Source organism: Loa loa, assembly GCF_000183805.2.
Source record: "Loa loa unplaced genomic scaffold supercont3.485, whole genome shotgun sequence".
NCBI lineage: Eukaryota > Metazoa > Nematoda > Chromadorea > Rhabditida > Onchocercidae > Loa > Loa loa.
In genome coordinates, this window is record NW_018108665.1 from 7,584 (window position 1) to 30,691 (window position 23,108).

At 35.0% G+C, this 23,108-nt stretch overlaps 7 protein-coding genes across 7 annotated transcripts; 4 read left to right on the forward strand and 3 right to left on the reverse strand.

Moving 5' to 3' along the window:
• Positions 1 to 1,257: 1,257 nt before the first annotated feature.
• LOAG_02997 (hypothetical protein) lies at positions 1,258 to 3,760 on the reverse strand. Its single transcript, XM_020446187.1, has 4 exons — positions 3,643 to 3,760; positions 3,146 to 3,381; positions 1,990 to 2,272; positions 1,258 to 1,758 (listed from the first exon to the last, which is right to left on the reverse strand). The coding sequence occupies exons 1-4, from the start codon at positions 3,665 to 3,667 to the stop codon at positions 1,283 to 1,285; spliced, it is 1,020 nt and encodes a 339-aa protein (XP_020303441.1). The 5' UTR covers positions 3,668 to 3,760; the 3' UTR covers positions 1,258 to 1,282.
• Positions 3,761 to 4,737: 977 nt separating this feature from the next.
• LOAG_02998 (thioredoxin-like protein 4A) lies at positions 4,738 to 6,199 on the forward strand. Its single transcript, XM_003138535.2, has 3 exons — positions 4,738 to 4,938; positions 5,216 to 5,369; positions 5,915 to 6,199. The coding sequence occupies exons 1-3, from the start codon at positions 4,810 to 4,812 to the stop codon at positions 6,058 to 6,060; spliced, it is 429 nt and encodes a 142-aa protein (XP_003138583.1). The 5' UTR covers positions 4,738 to 4,809; the 3' UTR covers positions 6,061 to 6,199.
• A 280-nt stretch (positions 6,200 to 6,479) lies between these two features.
• On the forward strand, positions 6,480 to 8,212 carry LOAG_02999 (SRB protein). The gene is made up of 4 exons (XM_020446188.1): positions 6,480 to 6,746; positions 6,966 to 7,127; positions 7,364 to 7,484; positions 7,747 to 8,212. The coding sequence occupies exons 1-3, from the start codon at positions 6,627 to 6,629 to the stop codon at positions 7,475 to 7,477; spliced, it is 396 nt and encodes a 131-aa protein (XP_020303442.1). The 5' UTR covers positions 6,480 to 6,626; the 3' UTR covers positions 7,478 to 7,484; positions 7,747 to 8,212.
• Positions 8,213 to 13,264: 5,052 nt separating this feature from the next.
• Positions 13,265 to 13,630, forward strand: LOAG_03000 (hypothetical protein; the record flags this gene model as incomplete). Its single annotated transcript, XM_003138537.1, has 2 exons — positions 13,265 to 13,365; positions 13,417 to 13,630. The coding sequence occupies 2 exons, from the start codon at positions 13,265 to 13,267 to the stop codon at positions 13,628 to 13,630; spliced, it is 315 nt and encodes a 104-aa protein (XP_003138585.1).
• Positions 13,631 to 16,706: 3,076 nt separating this feature from the next.
• LOAG_03001 (hypothetical protein) lies at positions 16,707 to 18,111 on the reverse strand (the record flags this gene model as incomplete). Its single annotated transcript, XM_003138538.2, has 4 exons — positions 17,914 to 18,111; positions 17,413 to 17,524; positions 17,200 to 17,307; positions 16,707 to 16,832 (listed from the first exon to the last, which is right to left on the reverse strand). The coding sequence occupies exons 1-4, from the start codon at positions 18,099 to 18,101 to the stop codon at positions 16,707 to 16,709; spliced, it is 534 nt and encodes a 177-aa protein (XP_003138586.1). The 5' UTR covers positions 18,102 to 18,111.
• A 1,374-nt stretch (positions 18,112 to 19,485) lies between these two features.
• Positions 19,486 to 19,884, forward strand: LOAG_03002 (hypothetical protein; the record flags this gene model as incomplete). The annotated part of the gene is made up of 2 exons (XM_003138539.1): positions 19,486 to 19,643; positions 19,719 to 19,884. 2 exons carry the CDS (start codon positions 19,486 to 19,488, stop codon positions 19,882 to 19,884), a joined length of 324 nt encoding a protein of 107 aa, XP_003138587.1.
• Positions 19,885 to 21,618: 1,734 nt separating this feature from the next.
• Positions 21,619 to 21,906, reverse strand: LOAG_03003 (hypothetical protein; the record flags this gene model as incomplete). The annotated part of the gene is made up of 1 exon (XM_003138540.2): positions 21,619 to 21,906. One exon carries the CDS (start codon positions 21,904 to 21,906, stop codon positions 21,619 to 21,621), a length of 288 nt encoding a protein of 95 aa, XP_003138588.2.
• Between the last annotated feature and the right edge of the window lie 1,202 nt (positions 21,907 to 23,108).

Consider the following 23,108-nt stretch of genomic DNA (forward strand, 5'->3'; position numbering starts at 1 on the left):
CTTTTTGAAAATTAATTTTTTGGAAATAAAATTACTTGTTTTATTTTTTGTTTTATTATTGTTTCAGCGCTATATATTAGGTATTCATTCACAATAAGCATAACTTATCAGCGCGTTATTACTAAGCAGTGCAAAAAAATGAATTTTCGTGGTCCTACGTCCGTTCCTATCCTTATCGAACCATGAAATTGATATCAAGTATTGAAGTTATGTAGAACAGTCGAATCAATGTTTGCCTATAAGTTTCACGTTAAGATATAGATTTGCAGCACGTAGGACCATTGTATGTACAATACTCGAAATATTCGACGGTATTGATATTACAAATCATTAAGATATTTAACAGCACTGATTTCTCAGTTCACGAGCATAAACACTATCTAGAACTCGCGTCTACTGCGTAGTCATGCGCTGGGATATTAAATCACCTGACGGGGTTGAACAGCCTGAGCGGAAATTAAATTCACTAAGATTTCTGACTGGTAATATATGTTTTCGTCATTAAACATCTTGAAAGAACAGAGGAACAATTTTTGCACAAGCAACTGCTCAGTAATCTTCTAGAGGAAAATACTCATACAATAGGTAGTTACCGTTGAGGAACTCGAGATTATCGAATGCAAAGAGTCGAAATTTGCGTCAAGATATAAGACAAAAAAGCGTATAAAGAAGTAACACTTCAAGTATATCCTAAAAACATTCAATCCATTTATTAGAAACAAACCCTTAGATTTATGTTACCAAATATTTCTTGGCTTCAAATGAAGTTAAAAAGTTCCATGCTTTTCATTAAAGTATGAACCCTGTAAATCAATACCAACAGCAGCTTAAAATTATTCTCTTCACAAATTAGCATTTGAAAAAAAGGCATGTTAAACGCAAAGGGAGCTACGCAAGAACCGAACCATCCTAAATTTTCTTGAAAGAGGATTTAGCATAGCTCAAAATGAATTGCAATGAAAAGAAATACAATAGAGTCAGTACAACGTATGCAATCTACAGAACGTAAAGTTCAATTTATCACTAAGCTTTCAATTCTAAAAGGTAATTCCAAGGGAAACACTATCGCTCAATAACTAAGTTCACTGTATTTGAAGTACTAACTAAACAGGTTGCGAAAGAAAAGAAGATACGTAATCTAAAAAAACATTGTCGTTCGTTTTGAAATTAGCAATTCAGGATCAGTCATATAATAGAGAAGCTTTCATTTCGACGTTTTCAAATTTTGAAGAGAATGTTTAGTTTTTGTTATTTCTGGTCAATTTAACGAAATCAGCAGATACTAAGGAACATGTAACAATGGAGCCCATAAAATGATGCCTGCAAATTCATCTCCGTTTCGAAACGTTCTGCGAAATAGAAATTCTCTGATGTAACCTTCAAAATGTGCCCTACAGGTTCCATTCATTGCAAGAAATTTTGCTTTTGCTTCGTTACAAATATTCTGCAGTAAGAAATTATTGACGCTAAGCTTTTGCCCATTGACTAATTCAAACCTCTCCACATAAGTTTCCGTAATAAAAATAGGATAATCAAGTTGATTTAGTCCGTCGATGTAAGTTCCTTCATCAGAAATCAATACTGTGTCACGCAGAATCCACTGCAATACTTTCTCTTTTAGGCGTTCTGTCGTATAATCTTCAATTGCAATAATTATGCAGTTTTCCGTTTCACGTTCTACCATACCAATCAAATACGGATGCTGTTCACCAATTCTTGTTTTGTACAAAATCAGTCGTCCAATTTCCACCACAATACCTAAAATATTCTAGAAAATAGGGAGATACATACAAGTGATCCAGTTATTGTTTCAATATACCATAACTGGGAATCTATTTATTATTTCAATTAATGAAAAAGTAAGCAATCGCAAAATTACAATCATAGAGTTAAATAGCACCCACAATTAGACATTGCACTGCTGCTCAAAAAAGTGGCACATTCATTTAAACATTTACAAATCAAGTAAAAAAACTTTAGTAGGCTTACCTGGACCACCAATTGGCGTTTGACTTGCTTCAACAAAACCGGACGCAATTTGTCGCATATAATCTGCCCATGCAACAGACATTTCGCTGCTGAAATGAGTGTGAAGACGGATTTCATGCAATTTATAGTTCTGTGCCCATAAATACATAAATTCAATAATATCTGCGATTGACAGATGATGTCCGTGGAATATACTTCCATGTCGGATGGACAGTGATGAACAGTAATTTCGTTTTCTGCCATTTCTTCGTTCTTGCTTTGTGACCACATGCATACACCGCCACTGTAACTTGATAAATTAAGAGATATATATATATATATATATATCAGAATAAATTAAAAGGGAAGTAAAAAAATCAACATCACAATCCTAATTTTTCTTTTTTTTAAATTAAGATATATATCAGAATAAATTAAAAGGGAAGTAAAAAAATCAACACTACAATCCTAATTTTGTATCAATATTGATACCGGAAATGTGCAAAATAATTAAGAAATAAATATGAAAATACAATCTTGAGAAACACTTTAACTACTCCTTATCAAATTACAACGCAAAAATATTTATCAACGTGAAAAGAAAATTTTTCAGCTGTCTGAAAATAACAGAGGTATGGAACTTGAATAGTACTCTTTACTTTATACTTCATGAAAAAAAAAGTAATATGAATTTGGTAATGAAATATGGTATAAAGCTAGCCAGTTTATGGAAACATTCGGAAAATTGTATATTCTATTACCTGCTACGTTCTTATTAAACTCACTCCCTAAGCAGCTTTTTGCACAACTTTAACTACAGTAATTTCACATGATTTTAAATCACTAGAGAGTATAGTATTGATTGTCAACCTCAGTGACAGAATTTAAGGCAATAATTTAAAAGAAGACCGAGCCGTTAGTATCTAATGTCCCATTTGGTGATACCAGTCAGATGTAAAGTGACGGAGTCGTTTGTTTTTGTACGATATTTACTACAGCATATTCATAAAAACAACTTTCAGGAATAAACAAGGGATTTCACAAGAATCTAATTTGAAAAAATTTAAAAACAAGAATCTGATTTGAAAAAATTTAAAACCATATTTACGGCAGGAATAGTATCGAATATTTTATTAAAATTTATATTGGTCTAGTGGGATTCTACTTTTTGCCTGACCTGTAAACCATCCAGTCCGTTTCTGCTCCATAGAAGCATCATTTGTCCACAACGCTTACAGTTCATGGAATTTGAAATTAAGCTATATCGTGCAGCAAATTCAACAGCTACTTCGTTTGGTGAGATCAGTTGTAAGAGCTGGTCATAGGTTAGACCATGTAGCTTCGACAATCTTTCATCCCATGAAATAACTTCCTCAGGTCTCACAATATAATATCGCGATGACATCTTTCCACCTGCAATTCTTCATTTGCATTTTAACGCAATACAAGAAAAAAATAGTAAACTTCGGAGAATTCAGTGATCCGAAAATCTCTTTAAATAATAAAAATGAATTAAATCAATGCTTCCAATAAATTGTGAGATTTTATTCAACAATTTTGCTCCCTTCTGCTTCTTTATGTTCAAGTGATTTCTTATTCAAAAACAAATGGAAAACAAAAAATAAAATGAGACTGCAACAACCGGAAAAATTACTACATAATATTATATATTACCTTCAGCAGTACTTATATCAACCATATTTCACTAAAGATATATTTCAATGACAGGAAGTCTAGAATTCTTGATCAACACATAGGGAAATCCTTAAGTCGTTACCATACACTATCTAAATAAATCTTCATTATTGGATTTGAAACTCACTGATAGATAATTATCACATAAATAATCGAAAGTGAGGTATTATATAAGAGTAAAATGCAAACGCAATAAAATACATTCCCACATGACTGTAACATCCTATTTGCTCGACCAGTGAATAAGTTTAATTGCATAACACCAGTTAATTTGATTCCAGTTGATGAAATGATGTTCAGAAAAAGATAAACTTCGAAGAGCTATGCCGATGCAGTTCTCAGTGTCCGCACAACCTCCGGATTCCCATTTAAAAACCCAAGAATTTCATTTAATCTAAGTAATACAACATTTTGTAGACACAACACGTATTGAAGAATACCAATATTAGGAATCTGAAGTACTGCGAGTAAACTACATCGTTTAGCTTAGTATTATTTGGATTGTTGTGGAAGCAAAAATAAAAATCTGAATAAGTGTCCTTTGTAGTAAAACATCACTTTCTCCCTTATAAGGACCTCCGTTTCAAAGGACAGTCTTTTGGAGAATTCAATAAACACTTTAATAAGGCTGCTCTTCGGATGCTGTTGATGGAACCCTAAGTTATACAAATCCGTGGAAAAGTTTTTACAAATTTATACAAGTCTATGAGAACAGAGGAATAACCTCACTCCTTAAGACTATGTTATTCTCTTTAATTATGTTCCTATTGCAAACATCCCCCACTTCCTTTCGAGAGATAAATCACCAAAAGCTTCATAAATATCAGTAAAGAACAAACAAAAACAATCGATTTCTAGAATTGTTCCTCCTACGAATAATTCACAAGTTACGGAAAAATATGGCTCGGCCGTTAAGGATTTCGTGAAACAAGATGCAGTTTAATTAATGGTGGGCGTGGAGTTGAGGTGATTTTGATTTACGTTTAATAAAAGGTTAGGTTTCGTTAAGTGGAGCAAGTCAGTAGGGTCTACGGTATTTGGAAATGAATAGTATGGGGTGATTGAACAAGATTTACTTTCAGAGCACTTTGTTGAAGTTCTTGTGCTAAAACATAATCTCGAGCAAAAGCTCAACAAGTGGTCAAGATGTCGTATATGCTACCTCATTTAAGTAATGGCTGGCAAGTGGATCAGGCAATATTAGCTGAGGAAGATCGCGTCGTACTTATTCGATTTGGTCATGACTGGGATCCAAGTTGTATGCGAATGGATGAAGTCAGCCTTTATTTCTTTGCATGCTTTTTATCGTATTAAACTTTGCGGTGCAGTAATTGGAATCTATAGTTGCGTATCTCAAAGTCGTAAATAGTGATATGTAGGTTTATAATTTCAGTATTGATTTAAATTCATCTTTTGCCTGAAAATATGCACCGCCACGTAAGTCCATAATGCATGGACGGAAGATCTGTTTGTAACAGTACTACGGTATCATTATTTCCAATTTTCAGTAAATCCAATTTTTGTAGTGTTGTTTGCATAACTTTATTTGTAGACTTTGTATAAAATTGCGAACAAGGTGAAAAATTTTGCTGTAATATATTTGGTAGATACGACGGAGGTGCCTGATTTCAACAAAATGTATGAATTATACGACCCATGCACTGTGATGTTCTTTTTTCGCAACAAACATATTATGGTTGATTTAGGTGGGCTTCATTATTCATAAATACGCGATGAATTAGGGATGGCATACTGCCATTTTTTAATGTATACTGCAACTATCAGTACATCGATTAATGTTTGATTTTAGTACTTCTTGATATACCGATTTCTTTTTAAATACTTAGCAAATCAGCTATTTGACTGGATATCTTTAAACAGTGGTTTCCAACTTTTTTTGACCAGGGATCGCTTTAGCTCTTTATTTGTAGCGACCACAAGATTCGAAAATAATAAATTTCATTGCTTTGAAAATAAGCTTGGATCAAAACCTTTAACGTATTAGTTTTCAAACATTGATAAGGACCGCCTCTTTTTTATTCACAACACCGCTCTCTTTGCGGACCATATTTTAGTTCTTACGGACCAACGGTTGGGAACCACTGCTCATATCATTCATCAAGACAGCAACTTAGTCATGAGGTTTCTTCAAAGGCAGTGGATTCGTCCAGGTGTATGGGAGTATCATTGCCAAAAGTAAGTGATTTGTAATTGATTTACTTTTATTTCAGCCGAAAATTATTGGTTTTAGGCACTGGTAATAACAACAAAATCAACTGGCCCATCACCGATGGACAAGAACTAATCGATATTTTAGAAACGGTTTACAGAGGCGCTCGTAAAGGCCGTGGTCTTGTCGTGTCTCCGAAAGATTATTCGACGAAATATAAATATTGATTAATTTTGAAAACTTGTTATATTTTTTCATTGTATTTTTATTTACATCGATTCCTTTGACGTTTTGGTATTCGTTTCTGTTTTTATGTACTATGGGATTCTGTATCGGAATGCTAGTCGTTTCAAACTAATAACTCCCTCCAAGAAACCTTTTTTTCATTGACAAAAAAAGGTTTCCGGGAGTTTCGGATTAAATTCATGGATTGAAAGTGATTTGGTAAAACATTGTATTTCTTTTTATCCATTGAAATTCTTATGTTTTATTTTTATATACATACACGTGCACACTTCGAGATATTTTGTGAATACCAATATACTACCAAATTTTATAATTACAAGCATTATTAGTAATGAAGATTAAATTGAAGACTTGAACAACAAGTTTTTGTCTCTTGTTTTTGTTTTTTGAGGAGTGCCTAGAAATATATTCATAAAATGTTAGTTTTCAACTTTTGCATAACCTATTTCGTGTTTATCCACACAGCTTTATCAATTTAGTTGTCACACTTTACATGACAATACCGTGAACTTAATGTGGTTTTTAGCAGAAATCAGGATCCCAGGCAATGGCGGACCGTTTAACACAACTGCAAGATTTGGTCAACGAACTGGCCAACTTGATGTGCAACTCAATTGGAGTTTTACGACTTACAGCACCATCATGTGATTTTAATGGAACATCAAAAGTACATTCCGTTGAGTTTTGCGTTAGCAGTTGCTCTAAGTTATGAATATTCCATCTCGTCTGCTATCGTATTGCATTACTGATACCAAGGGATCCATACATTTAACACTTTAAATTCGATATCAAGGTTTTTAATTCACTTTTTAGTCTATCCCTTTGAAATTTTAGTAGTTTCCTTCGATTTTTTCAGATGTGTTCTCTACTAAATTATCTTATTCAGGCATTAGAGGACGAAGAGAATTGTGGTCTTTTCGCTGCAACAATTGCGCATACAGCTAAAGATATTGAGATTTTGATTGATTCTTTGCCAATAGATGAACCGGCAGCAAGTAATTCAGAAATTGACTCATCTTTATTGAACATGGACGAACAGAGGCATCGAGTAAGTTTTTGTCAATCTGCTGATATTTTCGACTTATTAAGGCTCACTCTTATAAGTGGTGGACAGGGGATGAGTTATACATCTGCTGAAATTATTGGTTCAGGAAAAACGGTTTTGGCCATGTGCATTATTTTGGTAAATAAAATTTTTTTTCCATTCCTTTTTTCTATTTGCTTTCGTTTTGGAGGTGGTTGTGAGATTTGCTACAAACAGCAACTTATCGCAATCAGTTATAGGCAGCTCGTGAACTTGAACAAACAGTTACTGATGGTGAAGAACTGATAAAAAAGATACAGAAGGCATTGGCTGAGATTACACGAGTCCAAATGCTGTCACGTCCATTTATTTGACATAACTGTACATTTATAATTTTCCCATTATCTCTGTTATCAAATATGAACTTTTGTTAGGATGAGTTGAGTTTCGATTTCAAATGGTCAAAGAAATACAATAAGCAAGAACACCTTTGTTCAGCATTCATTGTTTCCTTTAGTAAAGCACTTCCATATTGTGCTAGTTGCCTTCGTCTTGGCTTACTTTTATTATATAATAGTTTCAACTTCCATCTTTATCACCGCCTTCTTAAAGGCCAGTTAAGTTTTGTTTTTCTTTCTTATAGACATCACTCGGACATATGTGGGTGTTTCTGAAAATGCCGCGGTATAAAAATCTGTTGATCGGATAATACCAACTGGCAGTGGACAGCTTCAGATAAGTCGATAAAGTTTTGGGGGCAAAAACAGAGCATCAAGAATATGTGAACTCTACATGAACTCGGATTAATGCATGAATTTAATCATATGGAAATGCAGTAGTTGGCATTTTCGGGATACGTTGGTGATACATGGCTGATGGATTAACTGGATAATCTTGGTGATTCGTGTGTGTAGTATATTTCAGTAAGAAAAGTAAAATCCAGAAAAGTAGAATTTTCATTCATTTTACGTTTTCGGAGGGTGTAAAAGTGCTTCATAAAAAGACATGGTGATATGATAAATGCCTGTAGCATGATTACATCAACTATTTCCATTATTAATGATAGTTTTCATTTTGTCAGGTATAACTTCTGGAAATCTTGTATATGCGTTTAAAAGGGTTATGCCTTTATTTAATTTATAGTTAGAATTGTGAAAATCTTGTTATACGTTTAAAATGATTAAGCCTCTATTCAATTTGTGGTTATAATTATGAAAATCTTGTATGTACATTTGAAAGGATTAAGCCTGTATTTGATTTGTAGTTAGAGTTGGCTCTATTATTTTCTGTGTTATGGACTGAAGACCGAACATTAAGCGTTCATAAACGTGAATAGTTCTGTGCTCGAAGTCACTGTGTCGTTTTTATCATCTGCTAAATGGTGTTTATTGTTATTAGAATGTTTCCTGTTTGCAGCCATGTGCGGTGATGATAGTGGATTCATGGTTATGGTATCATTGGTAAGACGTTGTCAAAACAATGTGTGGTAAAACTGCATGTCGCTAAGTCATGATCAACAGTGTGAAGAGACGATAAATTTGTTGATATAGACTTAATGTATAATTGTTGTTTCGATAGCAATGATACAGTGGTTCTGGTGCGGTTTTCGTCGATCTGCTGATATAAACTAATTTCAATTCAACTGGAATTTTCTTTTCATGAGACTTTGAGGACTTGTTGAAGAATATATGTTTAGCGGTTTTCATGAGATGTCTTTCGATCAAAGGAACCTGAGATAGTAATAGATAGCTTGGTGCATAAATCTCCAAACAATTCAGATCGTACTTCATCTTTAGTTTAAATTAATATATGAATATGACACTGTATGATATATAAGAAGTAGTGTACATTTAATGAATGTATAATATTTGTGGTACGAAGCATGCTATTACTTTCAAGTTTTTTCCATGAGGGAAATTTAATTACTCTCTTATCAGTTCAATGCTGAAAAAGCAGCAATTTTTATTGGAAAACAGATCAGTAGATTAGACAGTTCTGGATATAGTCTGTTTACATTGTGGATGGTTCCACGAAAGCTACTGTCGCTGTTTTCACCACAAATTTTCACCATTTTCGTAGCAGTAATTTTCATTAAAAAAAAGCTACGTCGGTTAACGAATCCACTTAGTCAGTAGCTAATTTGTTTTGAATGGAGTGATAATAGGACAAGCTATGAATTTTCAATCTTGTAGTAATAGCATTATTTGCTTCCCCTGAAGATGAAGATTTTGTAATTTAGGATCGGCGTGTTCCTGTATCAAATGAGTATTCTTCAGACAATCAAGGTCAGCCTTCTTAATTTTCCATTACATTTTGTATTATTATATTGTTCTCAAACGCATGGATGAATCTTTGTTTGCAGTTGCAATTTCTTTTTATGGTTAGTTCTTGCCATGGACGGACCTTGGATATGTTTTACTTCCAAAATTATCGAAGTTACTTGAAGTTGTTCAAAGTTTTAGAAATTTCTCACATTACTCTTTTACTTTCCAAAAGTTATATGTTTTTGCTACCTTTTACTCATTACTTGTACATTACTTACGTTTTCAGGTAAAATAGAATATGAAATAGATAAGTAGCATAACTGCGCCATTTTCGATTGTTATTGTGCTTTCATTGAAGCTGAAATCGTTAGCAAGTCATTAAGAGGTGGTGCTGGTTGTGAGAAAGTAGACTCGAAATTATTTGAAATTGAAAGAAATGCATTGTTTATGCAAGTTAAATTTAAATAGCCTATTATAGTAGGAAAATGTTTTTAAGATTTCTATATTTCATATTTTAAGCATGTTGGAGCGTTTAAAAACCTTTTTTCCTTAATTCTCGACTTACTTCATGTTAGCATTGTATTTGCGTATTTTCCGACAAATATTCAAGCACTCAGGAAAGAAGCCATTGCGAAAAAGGGCTCGAAGTATAATATTTACATTCATTGTTAACCTAAAAAGTGCATTTTAGTGTCTTTAAAAACTTATAAAAGCTAAAATTTACTTTCTATCCAACATGATGTAAGAGCTTTTAGGAAAGTTTATAGCACTGAATGTAGAACAGAAATCCAATAATTTGTTATCCAGTTCATAACAAATGTTCAGAATGTTAAATATTGTGATTCGTAAGAAATGCAGTGCCTTGTTTAGCCATTCTTTTATTGTAAACTTTTACTTATGATGCAATAACCTTAAATACATCTGTAATTGGAGAAAAAGAATAATTCCATCTATTTACAAGTATTTCCTCGATTTACAAGTATTTCCTGAATTTGAAACTACTTTTTCTTGTTGCTAAAGGTTGCACACGAATAATTTATTTCAGACCATTAGTGGATGGGTTATTGAAATATTGCAGGGTTTCCTAGAAACAAGCGCATAGAACTTGCAAATATATGCTTGTCGAATTTGTTACACTGAATGCTGGAAATGTAAAATGTCGGTTTGTTTATTAATCCTGGTATGTTACGCTTTTTGGATTTGGCTGAGAAATGCTTTTGGTAGAATTATTGATGGACTTATGGTAATCCAAATGTATAGTGATTGTTTAAGTTACACTAAATAAAAAAATTATTTGAAGTTCATTTCCTGGCATATTGGTCACTGACGAGGTAGAATCCAAGTAAGTTTTAGCGATGTCATTGAATTGTGAGTTCTTTGGAAAATTGCGACTTTAGTTTATTGATATCTTCCCAAATGAGCACTGATTATTTTAATGCTTATGTCGAATTAAAATTCACAAAAAGATGCAGTTTATCGCTTGCGATCTTATCATATAAATTCCTTTCAAATACAAATTTTTCTTATATATTTGTATACACATGATTATAGATTCCCATAATAGGATTTACCTTCATTTTAACATATAAACAAATTCAGGTAGTCAAAGGCGCTCCATTACACATGAATACCTTTAGTGGGGAAATATGTGGTAATTTCTTCTCGTTTGTGTCCGCCCGTTATTTCTAGAAATGAACTGAAATAAATTGACCTCGTCACATTCAATTTCTATTTGTTAATCGATTTGACATATTTATTTACTGATTTCAGTTTATCTCAAGTTCAACAGTCTGCACCGTATTGGTGATATAGACTACCTTTTGATGGAAAGTGATATGCTTTGATATCTCTTATCCCCATTTCATTATCGAGTGGTGTGCGTTTCTAGGTCCCGGATAGTCTTTTTCTTCACAAAGTGAGATTGATTGCGTGGTAGGAAAGATACTGCTGAGAAACAAGACAGAAATTAGTGAAATAATTCAGCTAATGGTTGCTATGTAAGAATGTTTTCTTCGTTTACTTTTTGGCTTTATTTCAAAATTGACTGTTCCATAGATAATTCGCTGGCAGTTTGTAGTTCTATGCTGAGAAGAGTGCAGTCTGATAGGCCTTACTCTGATGTACTTCTTTGCCAGGAACTTTCTCTTTGCTTCTTGTCACATATTTGGAAAGAACTAAATTTCTTAAGTTTGTTCAGCTCACTTGACAGAACTGGCTTTTTAAATTTTTCTTCAGCACTATTAAGTTCATATACATCGTTAGCAGTCATTGGCGGAAAATACGGAAAATAATCGAAGCATCTTTTTTCCTTTCCCTTCTTTCTGAATGAAGTTGACAATCGTCATATGTGCTTTGCACAATATTAGAGTGGCGATGAAGGACAGCAGATTGGACGGAAAAGGAGAAAAGAAAATGTGCGGTGATTAATTAGTGTACTCTTTAGTACATTGACGAGGATAATCTGTTTCAGCAAACTGATCGTATGTTTCATTTCTAGACAAAACTTTTTGGTAAACAACATTATTAATTTAAATGGATTGCTCAATTCTGTGCGTCCTCCCGCACCCCACCCACTTCAAATACCTGTCCTATCTCTTGTCATCGGCGTATCCCACATTTAACAATACACTATCTCCCTTTTTTTGATTCCTAAAGATTATGTTATTTAGTGTAATTAGAAAAGTACAACAATAAGATTTGTGATATATATGACAGTCTGCCATCACGGATGGATAAATCTTTTAAAGGGTTTCCTAAAATCTCTTTACATGAACATGAATGCAACTAATTACGCAAATTAAATATCTAAAGTAAGCTTTTCAAAGACAATTACTTTTAAACAGTTATATAAATAAACCTTTGAATTATGACACGCTATTACTGAAAATGAATTATGCTAAATAACGTGACCGGCTTCTTCTTTCCTTTCTTCCTTTTAGAAGTTTGATAACAGGAAATAATTAGCAAGACCAAAAACAAGGAAGGTAATTTCGTTTCATGTAGGCTTTTCAATGAAAATGAAGCAAAGTGAAGGTGTCGGGCGATGTCACCGTTAAGAAACTAATATGAAATGGAAGTTACATAGGTGTGTATAAATTTACATATAATGTATTTTGTGTGCAAAGTGAGCTGCACGTTATACTTTACAGGACTAACACAGCTTGTTTGCGCCACTGTCTTACGATTTTCTACTTACGGATTTTAATAGGCACACAAGAGACACTGTATATATACGAACTCTCATATGTCATCGTTATACAACATCAGTTTCCAGCTTCCTCATATAAATTGACAGCCATGGTATAACATGGTACGATCGACACAGTAGTTTACATTTTTCTCATGGAACCAAAACGCTTCCGCGAATCGTTGGTAAACTCTGATTCTGATAACTTCAGCTGTTCTCATTTTTGGTCAGTGGCTTCAATCTGCTTCAGTATTTTCTTTCTTGTTAATATTTCCCCGCTTTCAGTTTACCTGGATATCCCTTTCTTGCCTCATATTTTTTATAATCACTCTGAAAAACCATCTAGAAAAAAAATAAATAAATATTCTTTCCTATTCCTTGAATCTAAAAGCAGACGGACATATCCACCTGGAAGATACAATCTTACCTTGCTTGCTCCGCTATTAAGATGCATAATTAGTTTTGTTCAAGCGGATTTATTTTGTGGAAATTGGAGTGATGTCGGTGAAATCTCTGCATTTTTTAAACCTTCATTTAGCGCTAGGCTATTATAAGTAGTTCTCTTGTGGTTTACATTTTTTTAACAAGACTATCAAGTCTTGTAAGTCTGAACGATTTGCAAGATGAATATATCGGTTCAAAAAAACGGGACTCATCCAGTCATGCGGATATTTGCATGATGGAGATGCTTCAAAAAGAAATACCTCATGATGGATGGCACTCTGACAGTAAACTTTGAGCTCAGTACATACGAATTTGTTTTCCGGAAAAAGGATGGAGATCTTTTCGTAATTACCCATATGATTTATCCGTTCATATCATAACGGAGAAGTCATAAAAATTCAAGTAGAATTCTTTTCAGTGCCATTCATTTATTCCTACCAAACACATTGCTTTGTTCGGATTTACGTTATTCAGAATTATTCCTTACACCAAAACGGCACTGCAAATCTTCATTCAACGAATATGAGTTACATCGTGCCTATATTACTACAAAGTCACTTCATTCCTCAGCAAGCGTGATGTTACACGTGTCGCAACAGACAGAAGGGAAGATGAAAGTGTGCTTCCATTAGCGAGAGAGTGAAATTAATGAAGAGGTGGGAATGGATGATTTAACCTGCCTTCCAAATTGAAGAGCTGTACAGAGTGATTTTTGAGCTTCATATCGAGCTGGCGGTAATATTCATTTCATCATTTATCTGTTTGGCACTTCCTATTCCTCTCTTGTCTCGCTCATCTAATCCATTCTTCAACGTTGGAAATTTTCGGAATTAAATGCTTGAGGGGGAATCTATCACTATGTAATTTCAGTAATTTCAGTTTGTGATTCCATGTTAGCAATTTATATAGCGCCGCACGTACTTATTCACAGTGTATTACTTATCCCGCTGTCCGCTCTGCATCTTTTTTCCCCAACCATCTCGGGACTTATCGAATGGTAGGAATAAGGAATATCATTCTTATCATTCAGTTGCATGCCAATCTCTTACATGTATTCCAACCAAAACCGATCAAAACCTTACCGAACCAAAAATGTAGTTATGATCGTTAATTGTCCAGTTGAACAATTCACAGTGCAGAATTTGATGTCGGATTTATAATAGGGAACTTGCGTGAAGTTACTCCAAGCGTGTGTCATTCTCGATCATTTCAAGACGGAACTGCAGAAACTATATTTCCGTTTAGCAGTATCGAAAAATCTCATCTTCGCTAAATAAAATACATCAAAGCAGGATATTCTGAGATTGCTCGAGATCTTATTGGATATCAAGCATATTTGGATTTCATATTTTCAGGGTGTTCCATGTTTTTAAAAGGATTATTTTAAATTTAGAATTTTTGACTCTTAATCAAAAGGTTTATTCTTTAGGTATTTTTGTTCTTTTTTCTTTGTTATTTTTTTTTTTGTTTAAGTATGATCGTTTAATCTTTGCGTTATTGAGTACTGAGTTTTTATTTTTTTCTTTACTTGTTTATTATTGTTTTTTTCTTGAATCTTTATTGTTTTTTATTTTTTGTGTTTTGGAGTTATATCTGGTGTGGTTGGTTTGGTAATTTTTTTTAATGTTAAGGGTTTTGGTATTGATAAGGTTATGTTTTATTTTTCTGATATTAAGTTTGATTTTGGTTTTAGTTGTATTAAGATAGTATTACTTATTTTTAGTTTATTTAATGTGTAATTTTTTGTTCACTGGTAGTTTTTTGTTTGTTTAATTAGTGTTCCAGAATAATCGGCTATACATTTTAATTTTTAACTCTATTTATTGTGATATCTTTTTTTTAATATTTTTTATGTTATTTTTGTAAAATATTTTAATTTTATTTTTTGAAAAAATTTGTTTTAACAAAATTTGTTTGTTGAACTGATGTAGGAGATGACTGATGTTTAGGGGATTACGAGAATTCGCAGAGGTAGTGAGGTAATTCTCAACCCATTCAATTTCATCCCTTACTAATTCTTCCTATCTTCTTATGTTTTTGAAAGGCTTCGAAACATAATGACACGAATTTTGCTGAGAAATTCTGAATTCTATGGATATTTTCCGATCCTTTTATTCTTAGTCATTTTTTGTTGGGATCTCAGCAGAATTCACAAGTTTTAGTGGGAAGATTACGTCATTTAAAGTAAAGGTGAAAGGAGTGAAGGACCACACTGTCGAAGTCAAAAAGGAGTGGGAAGAGTGTTTTAATGATGTGGAGGTAGAAAGATAGGAGTTAAAAAAAAACGCATCATTGAAGTGGGGATGGAAAGAAAGGAGTAGGAAGACTATGCAAAGTTGGCATAAGATACTGAATTTGGTTGAAGAAACTGAAATTCCTGGCTGATTTGAAAAGTTATGAGATATTGCTCTGCATTTCCCATTTAATTTTCCAACTTCCCAGTGTTAGCTTTGAAGGAATTGTGAAGGATCCATTTGATAGATGTGCGTGGATTATATTTATTTATACATATGCTACAAAGGTAAATAGGAACACATGAACTGCTAACAAAACAACAATATATGTAAGATGTAAGCAAATGTGAGGAAGAATCAAGTAATGCACTTTGATACTGGTTAACAATAACGCTTCTTCCATAACTGAATCAAATCAAGTTTTAAAAGTACTGATCGTCATTCATCCATCCATCAGCTCTTCAAATTTACCTTTAGAAATTCTAATAGATTTATGGAACTTGAAATTTTGAATGTGAACGTGACGAACAAAACCGAGTCCATGCATGAAACTGTGTTATGAACTATATTATTTCAGAGGAGAAATCTCAAATTTTTGATACACAATCTATAGATTAAAATATTTTAAAAAATGAAACATGAGCATTGCAGGATTGAGAACAAAAGAAAAAGGACACCGCTGGCAAGACCAAGAAATAAATATGTCACTAGCGCTGCAATATATAATATTCATGCACGAATGTCGCACGATAATTAGCCAAACTATCTGCAGTATAACTGACATAGGCAAGCTAGATATTTTCATTTTCCTATGCTATGAAGTGGCTTTTCATCCCAGACTTTCAGAATTATCTCAATGAGATTATTTGCTCAAATTTTAATAAATTGATGAAAATTATATCTGCAAACAATATGGCTTCAATACATTAACAAAATACTTTAAACTAATAAAGATGAAGGAGGGAATTTAATTCCCAAAAGAAATTGGCCAGGACCAAATTAATTTTGACACCAAGGACTTAGAAAGACTCTACTTTTGAATTGGGCCGAGAGCCGGAAAAATCTGCACGAGCTGTATTGTTCCGAAGGTTAGTAATAAATTTGTCAAAAGTTGATAGAAATATTAAAAATGGTAATTATAAGTCCTACAAATACTGTTGAGATCTATTTATAAATGTATCTATTCCTATCTCTGGGTTTATTTCATTCAAAAAAAATCTGTTTATTTCAAAAAATTCCCAATTTAGCTGGTAATAATTCGTGAACTCAGAGCATGGAAATAAAATTTATCAGGTCTTAGCCTCAGTAAAATAAAGTTGAAATCCAACTGGACCCCATTTTCTGAATGTTAATATTTTCAAAGAGGTGATTTTGTATATTTTTGGAATTATATCGAACATAAGCTCTGAAATTTGTTTGCCATAAAATTATATTATAAAACAAGAATCAATCTTTGGCTGTACAAGATGAAATTTCACGAGTTTTCTTCCGAAGTTTCTTCTTGTAGTTCAAACCGACTGTTGCAGTTATGTCCATAACAGCAACAAAATGTACTCCTGTCAGCGACACATCTGCGTTGTTCGCAGTTATTCATGGATATCTGTAACTTATTATCACTTGCTGAGATTGGCAGAAGCAGTTTTCCATGTTTCCTTTTCTCTTCCATTGATTATAAATTTAGAGCCAACACAGTTGTCCCAACACTAATTCCCTTACTCATTCAATCCTAGAATCCAATTTTTTTCTATGAGGGGATAAGCTATACAACTTTAAAATTAGATAAGAATCTATTTTTTTAAAAAACCTGCTAATTTTTTAAATGAAATATCGAACACTTCTCTTCCCGCCTCTTCCTTTCGGTCATTTAGTTTGGATGTCGAATCAGGCCTCACTCATTCAATCCTAGAATTCATTTTTTCCATGAGGGATAAGCCTATTGCAGAATAAAAAAGTAGAAGCAAACTTACCGCTTGTTGGACCCAGCAATCTTGTACGAGTTCTTCATTCTTCATGTTCCAAACCGCATAGCACCCAACGCGCATATCATCTGATGGTGGTCGGTAACATCGTTTCATCTGCAATTTATCAGCTAACAAGTTTTGCATCTTTGCTGAATTTCATTTGTTATAATATACAGAACAGAATATGCCCTTATAAGGGTGAAAATCAGGAAAACCAACCACAGAGCCTCCGTCGAGCAAACTTTTTCGGCATTTCACATATTCTCGTCCGTGAACATCGAAACTCGTGAGCTGCTGAATGGACGACTGTGTGCGATGTCGACGTAGCAGTCTTCAAATGTTTTACAATTGTGAGCGCATGCAATCACTTTGACGATAATAGGTAGCGAACTATGAAAACAGGGTTCCTTCCTCCCCTCATCCTGGAAATTTGATCAAACAAATCCGACCTGAAGTTTCAAAGATAAGGCTCTCTTTATAAATGTCCTGAATTTAAATTTTAAGTTAGGTTTCCATAGTGATGTATAGTAGAGGTTTCGTGTAGTAGAGGTTTCCATAGTGATCTGACTATCATAACCAAGACGTAAAATGTAAAACATGAATTACGGTATGAAAGGAGATCGGAGATGAAAAACAGGACTTTTGTTAAGCCGCGGGAGAGGAGATGAAAGGAGAGAGAGGCGGTGACAAAAGAGAGTGAGAAAAACCTTGCTAGCCTACCGATGTGTCCTGTGGTGTCGGGTGTTCTGTTTTGCACGCTCCAGGAAACTATCAATCAAATCGGACACATCCAATTCGTCATCATCTACTACCGTATTCCGGCTCAACGACTTCGTCTGTAGTAGATTGGTAGAGCACAGTAGGATAAGTACAAATATTTTGGATAACGTTGATGCTAATGATGCCATTGCAGATTAGTTAATAATAGTACTGCAATAATCACCATAATGATTAACAAAGTACCGGTGGTTGTGATCTGACGAAGGTCACGAAGTTTCAATCAAAACGGTCAAGGGAAGATATAAGAATGAGAAATACCAGGAGAATAGTAATCAGTCATAGGCCCTCCCAGACTGTCGACAACTTTGAAATTCAAAATGAGTTTCGCCCTTTTTATGTGTAATGTAGTGCACTTTAAAGGGCATTTAAAACAGAAATGGAAAAGACGAAGTGCCCCTATGGGTTCAACTCCAAAACTTATCCACCTCCCAGAAAAGAATCCTTTTTCCGCCCTTTTCGCAGAGACCGTTAAAATACAGTTCTTAATCAATTTGTTTATGAATGAATATGCCATTTCTGAACTAATTTGCAATCAATTCATTTCTCCTTGTTTTTACGGTTTCTTTTTTTTTTTCAGGACTTACAGAACTGTTTTTATTCAAACTTTGCCCTAATTTCTATCAGAATACCTCTCGACTATGGCTAACTGTTCTTGTACATTCAAAAGTTCATGTCACATTTCCGATATCCGAAACAAGCTTGTCATTCAGTTAAGTTTGGCATTTATTTGAAACTTTGACTATAAAATGATTGCTGTTGTCAGAGCAAAAGAAAAGATCCACCGAATTTGTCTTCTATCAAGCATACAACTAGCTGAAGAGATATAAGGAATAGAGAGAGTGAAACTGGAACTATCTTAGTACTCTACAAATGTGTTCTTCGGAAAACTGAATTATTTTACTCTCGCAGCATACGGTTACAGAGGAAAGGACAGTTAGGGCCTTAGCTGCGTTCATAACAATCCATTCACATGGACAAAGGTAGTGGGATAAATGCGCGTATAACTGCGCTTTGTTTAAAATAATGCCAATATTGGTCAGGGGAGATGCATGAAGTGAGTTACTGTAGGATAGCTAGGAATTGACAGAGGAGAGATGAATGGAGGAGATGTGGTGGGGTAAGGTGGTGGTATCCATGGAGCACCGGAGGTCAGGCGACAGAATCGCGGAATGGTTAATAACGGACAAACATCATCAAGGAGGGTGGCACTAAGAAGAATCTCTCTTCCATAAACCAGTACGACAGACAAACAGACAGACAGACAATGAACGGGCAGACACACCTCCCACAATGAACTCATAAAAAACAGGGAACAGGCGAAATGAAAGGAGGAGCAACAGGCATCTGGGAGTCGAGCAACGACCGCAGACGGCAACTGTGACGAGGGCGACTTGACGACCCTTCAGAAAAAAGAGCGGCTGACCCCCTCCCAGACATAACAAATCCTACCTTGTCCGGTCGGCCGCCCACTCGCAATAATTTAATAGGTGGAGAGGGAAGGGGAAAACGGAAATGACGAAATTCTTGAAGGTGGCTAGAGGGCTGTCTGAACAGGTGCTGTCGAAAGGAGATGCGGAAGAGGTAGCAATGAGTAAACATCATGGCAGTGTAGAAGGAGACACCCGGAAGGAGACACTCACACCGATTCTGTCGTCCTTTCTCCTAAGGGTGTGAGCATCGAATTGCTTGAAAGACGAAAGCGGTAACCGCTCGAAGGACATGCATGCCATTGTCACCCTCTTCAGTAGAACAGATCAGCTCTCCATGATTGGTGTGTCTGGCTTCAAGCGTCTATTACCTGCCATAAATATGTGCGTCATCCATACCAAGTCAATGAATCATCCCTGTGCCATCTTTTCACCAGATGCCTCCATATACGAGAATTCGGATGAAAAATTACCATCTTTATAATTTCAACATTAGAAATCAGGGACATACCATTTCGAAATTCTACAAATGTCTCCCAAATGATCAATGCAATATGGTTTTCGTCATGAAATCAAGATTATGGGTAGGAAATTCTTAGTTACATCTAAGCTACAACATCATAATCCGAAATTACTACAAAATTTACGACAGATCATCTAAATTAGCCTGTTCTACATTAAACATGATTTGCTCAGAATATATTATTACAACTATTTATCAGTAGACAATGTGTTGAATTCTTTGGAAGAGAATGACGGGGAGATGAGTCTGGTGACGTTTGCAGTAGTTCATTAGAAATGTCTCGGACCAAACTTGGCACAATTCGATGTTGACCTTTAGCTTTGAGAAAATCTTCTGGTTTGTTGGCTATATAGCATAAATGATGAATTGTCCCAGTGAAACTGATAATAATAATTTATGATAGCAGAATAAGCTGGAAGCAAAAGTTTTTTGACGTAGCACAGTAAGTGATGGGTATCTGTACATTAATGGAAATTAGTAGAGTGCTGATAAATATTGGGAAATGAACGCCCAGTTTTCCACGATATGTCTGATGGCAGCATTAGTTGCGATCCTAAAGCGCTACACTTCAGTTTCCGAGTGAGTCCGTTGTTCCAGGTGAGATAACAAGCAATTTCTCTTCAAGGGATTCTATACCTTAAATAATGGAAACTTTCAAATATACGCGAGTTATTGTGAGTGGCCAAATCTCAACCAAGACTGAAAAAATATATGTGAGAGTGATTACATTTCATATGGAATGGAATGGAAAAACTAGTAGTCCACTTTGTAGGATTGTCGATCACAACAGCTTTTATTTCTTGAAATTTTCCAAAATTTAATAGAATGGATGGAGATAGAGAATTGAATTTTGAAGAATGCGGTCAAAGAACTTCCGAAAAATAGCAAGGTAAGCGTCGTCAACATAAAGTACATGTTTCAAGTCTAGACTTCCCACCTACTCCTAGAGTCCCACCTACTTCTACTGACTGCAAAAAAAACATTTGAAGAATTATAAATCATTCGTATATAAACAACTTAAAAAACCTTTTTTGAAAAAAAAAATTTCCATATTAATAAACAAGTTTGGCTAGCAACTTCTCACCCAAATATTGTAAACGGATGGACGAATGTAATGTAGGGAAGTATATGAAATTTACAAAATCGCTGTCATTTTGTTTCCTGGATAATAGGAATAACAGTTCTTTAAAAGGGAATTTATGAATTAAGCAATACAGACAGCTTCCATCAAATTTCTGTAAATATTCATCTACAATTTTCCGCCACATTTGAATTGCGCTGCACTTCATACCATCGCTTCATATCTATATATATATATGGGCGGAAATGAGCTCAGCGAAGCGAATGTACGATCATATTTAGAGCATGCATAAAGTATACTCAGAACCACTGTCCATGAGGACCGTAGGAACGAGACATAACAGGGAAGAATGACTCAAATAGTAAGCATTTTAACAGGTAGAGCTGTTGCGATCCGATCGGTATTCGAAACGTTACTCAGGCCAATATTCATGATGTTCATAATGGAGTAGGAGGAATTTCAGAAAGTACTGAAAGATGAACTAGCAAATTGCTTATTATGCCTTGATCAGGATACAAAGAAAACAAACACTGGAAAGAATTCTTTGTTCCATCTCTTCTGTTTGGGAAAAATTAACAGATGTTCATAGTATACTGCGGAGAAACATAATCTTTTTATGGTGGACGAATTGAAGTCATCACTTTTTCTTTACAGTAAACTAAGTCTAAAGATCTGATTCGAATAGGAATGGGTGGTTTCCAGTACCTCCAAGGTACTGCAGTTGTTGGATTGCTAAGCGGTTTGCGTTGTTCAGGAGTATTGCACTGTATACTTGCATAAGTGGCGAAAAGGGGAGCAAATGCGACATAACCGTTTGTGTACTGACAGGACGAATGGGGAAGGCGAAGACGAATTCCGACATGAGCAAAGTTAACCCACCTGTGGCGTGCTTGCTTTTGCATCGCAATGTTAAATAGAACATATAAACTTGAAGCAAGTACAATCTAAGGGATTGCAATCCGACGTTGTCAAGTGGGTCAACCATAACTTGAGAAAAATATATTCTTAAAGGACTCGGATGATAACCCGGAAAGGGTGGCTGAAACCAAGAATGGCTAAAATTTCAGAACTACTTACTCAGGAAAATCATTCAGCGAAGGAGATATATGGCTTTTTGCAGTTCGATTAACCTCTCTTCTCTTCATCTCTTTATCCGAATCTTTATTGATGCATTCTTAGATCATGTCCACCTGTACCTGCACTGGTCAACAGTTGCACTCATTCAAGTTTTTCAACACAGCATAAACAGCCACACTCCAAGAGCTCGAAAAGCAACTACTGATTGCTGCATGCGAATTGATTATGGTTTGACAGGAGGTATAGCTTAAAAATTTAAAATTCGGACAGAGCTGATTAGCAGTCACTAGATGAAAAAATGTCGTGTTCTGGTGCATGTGCAGATGAAGCATTGTTGCTGAAATGACTTCATTTTAGCGAGGAGTATGCTTCTGCAAAAAAAAAAGAACTGATCCGTTGCCAAGAAGTTCGCAGCCGAAGATTAAGAGAAAATCGGCCTTACGGGAACGCCGCCCACTTCACTTCATTCCACCTTCCGCCGTTCACAGCATTAAACAACAACTCTCTCATATAATGAAATATTTCCGTGAATAAACATTCAGCATCCCTGCAGCAGTTTGTTCTTCACTCTATTCATCCCAAACGTTGACATGTTTTGTATGTAAATGCATGCATGCATGCTTAAGGCAACAATCACTAGACTAGCTGCATGGCCTGCAGCAGAGCGAGACAATGCGTGATGGATGGATGGATGGATGAGTAGATAGAGGGGTGAAGCCGGTGAATGACGCAATATTTTGTTGCTGAGAGTGGGAACAACCGGTTGGTCGGTTGTTTGGCTTAGATGAATGAGAGGTGCTGAAGGGATAACATCGCCAAGGGCAATTAGGAACGCATCAATTCGCATACAGAACAGATGGCACTGTGTTTCGGGCAAGAAAAGGGCATTTCTTGCAAGCATTCCAGTGATATATCTGAATGATGGGAATTGTGTGTGTGCATGTGTACATGTATGTGTGTATGTGTGTGTGTGTGTGTGTGTGTGTGTGTGTGTGTGTGTGTGTGTGTGTGTGTGTGTGTGTGTGTG

What these genes read in the sequence shown, in the direction of transcription:
- LOAG_02997 (XM_020446187.1), bottom strand. Translation starts at nt 3,667, where the DNA reads ATGGTTGATATAAGTACTGCTGAAG. An exon ending in ACGGACTGGATGGTTTACAG is followed by an intron (nt 2,273 to 3,145) that starts GTCAGGCAAAAA and finishes ATCAAGTTACAG; the next exon opens with TGGCGGTGTATGCATGTGGT. An exon ending in AACGCCAATTGGTGGTCCAG is followed by an intron (nt 1,759 to 1,989) that starts GTAAGCCTACTA and finishes AGAATATTTTAG; the next exon opens with GTATTGTGGTGGAAATTGGA.
- LOAG_02998 (XM_003138535.2), top strand. Translation starts at nt 4,810, where the DNA reads ATGTCGTATATGCTACCTCATTTAAGTAATGGCTGGCAAGTGGATCAG. An exon ending in GTTGTATGCGAATGGATGAA is followed by an intron (nt 4,939 to 5,215) that starts GTCAGCCTTTAT and finishes CTTTATTTGTAG; the next exon opens with ACTTTGTATAAAATTGCGAA. An exon ending in ACATATTATGGTTGATTTAG is followed by an intron (nt 5,370 to 5,914) that starts GTGGGCTTCATT and finishes TATTGGTTTTAG; the next exon opens with GCACTGGTAATAACAACAAA.
- LOAG_02999 (XM_020446188.1), top strand. Translation starts at nt 6,627, where the DNA reads ATGGCGGACCGTTTAACACAACTGCAAGATTTGGTCAACGAACTGGCC. An exon ending in ATTTTAATGGAACATCAAAA is followed by an intron (nt 6,747 to 6,965) that starts GTACATTCCGTT and finishes TATCTTATTCAG; the next exon opens with GCATTAGAGGACGAAGAGAA. An exon ending in TGGACGAACAGAGGCATCGA is followed by an intron (nt 7,128 to 7,363) that starts GTAAGTTTTTGT and finishes AATCAGTTATAG; the next exon opens with GCAGCTCGTGAACTTGAACA.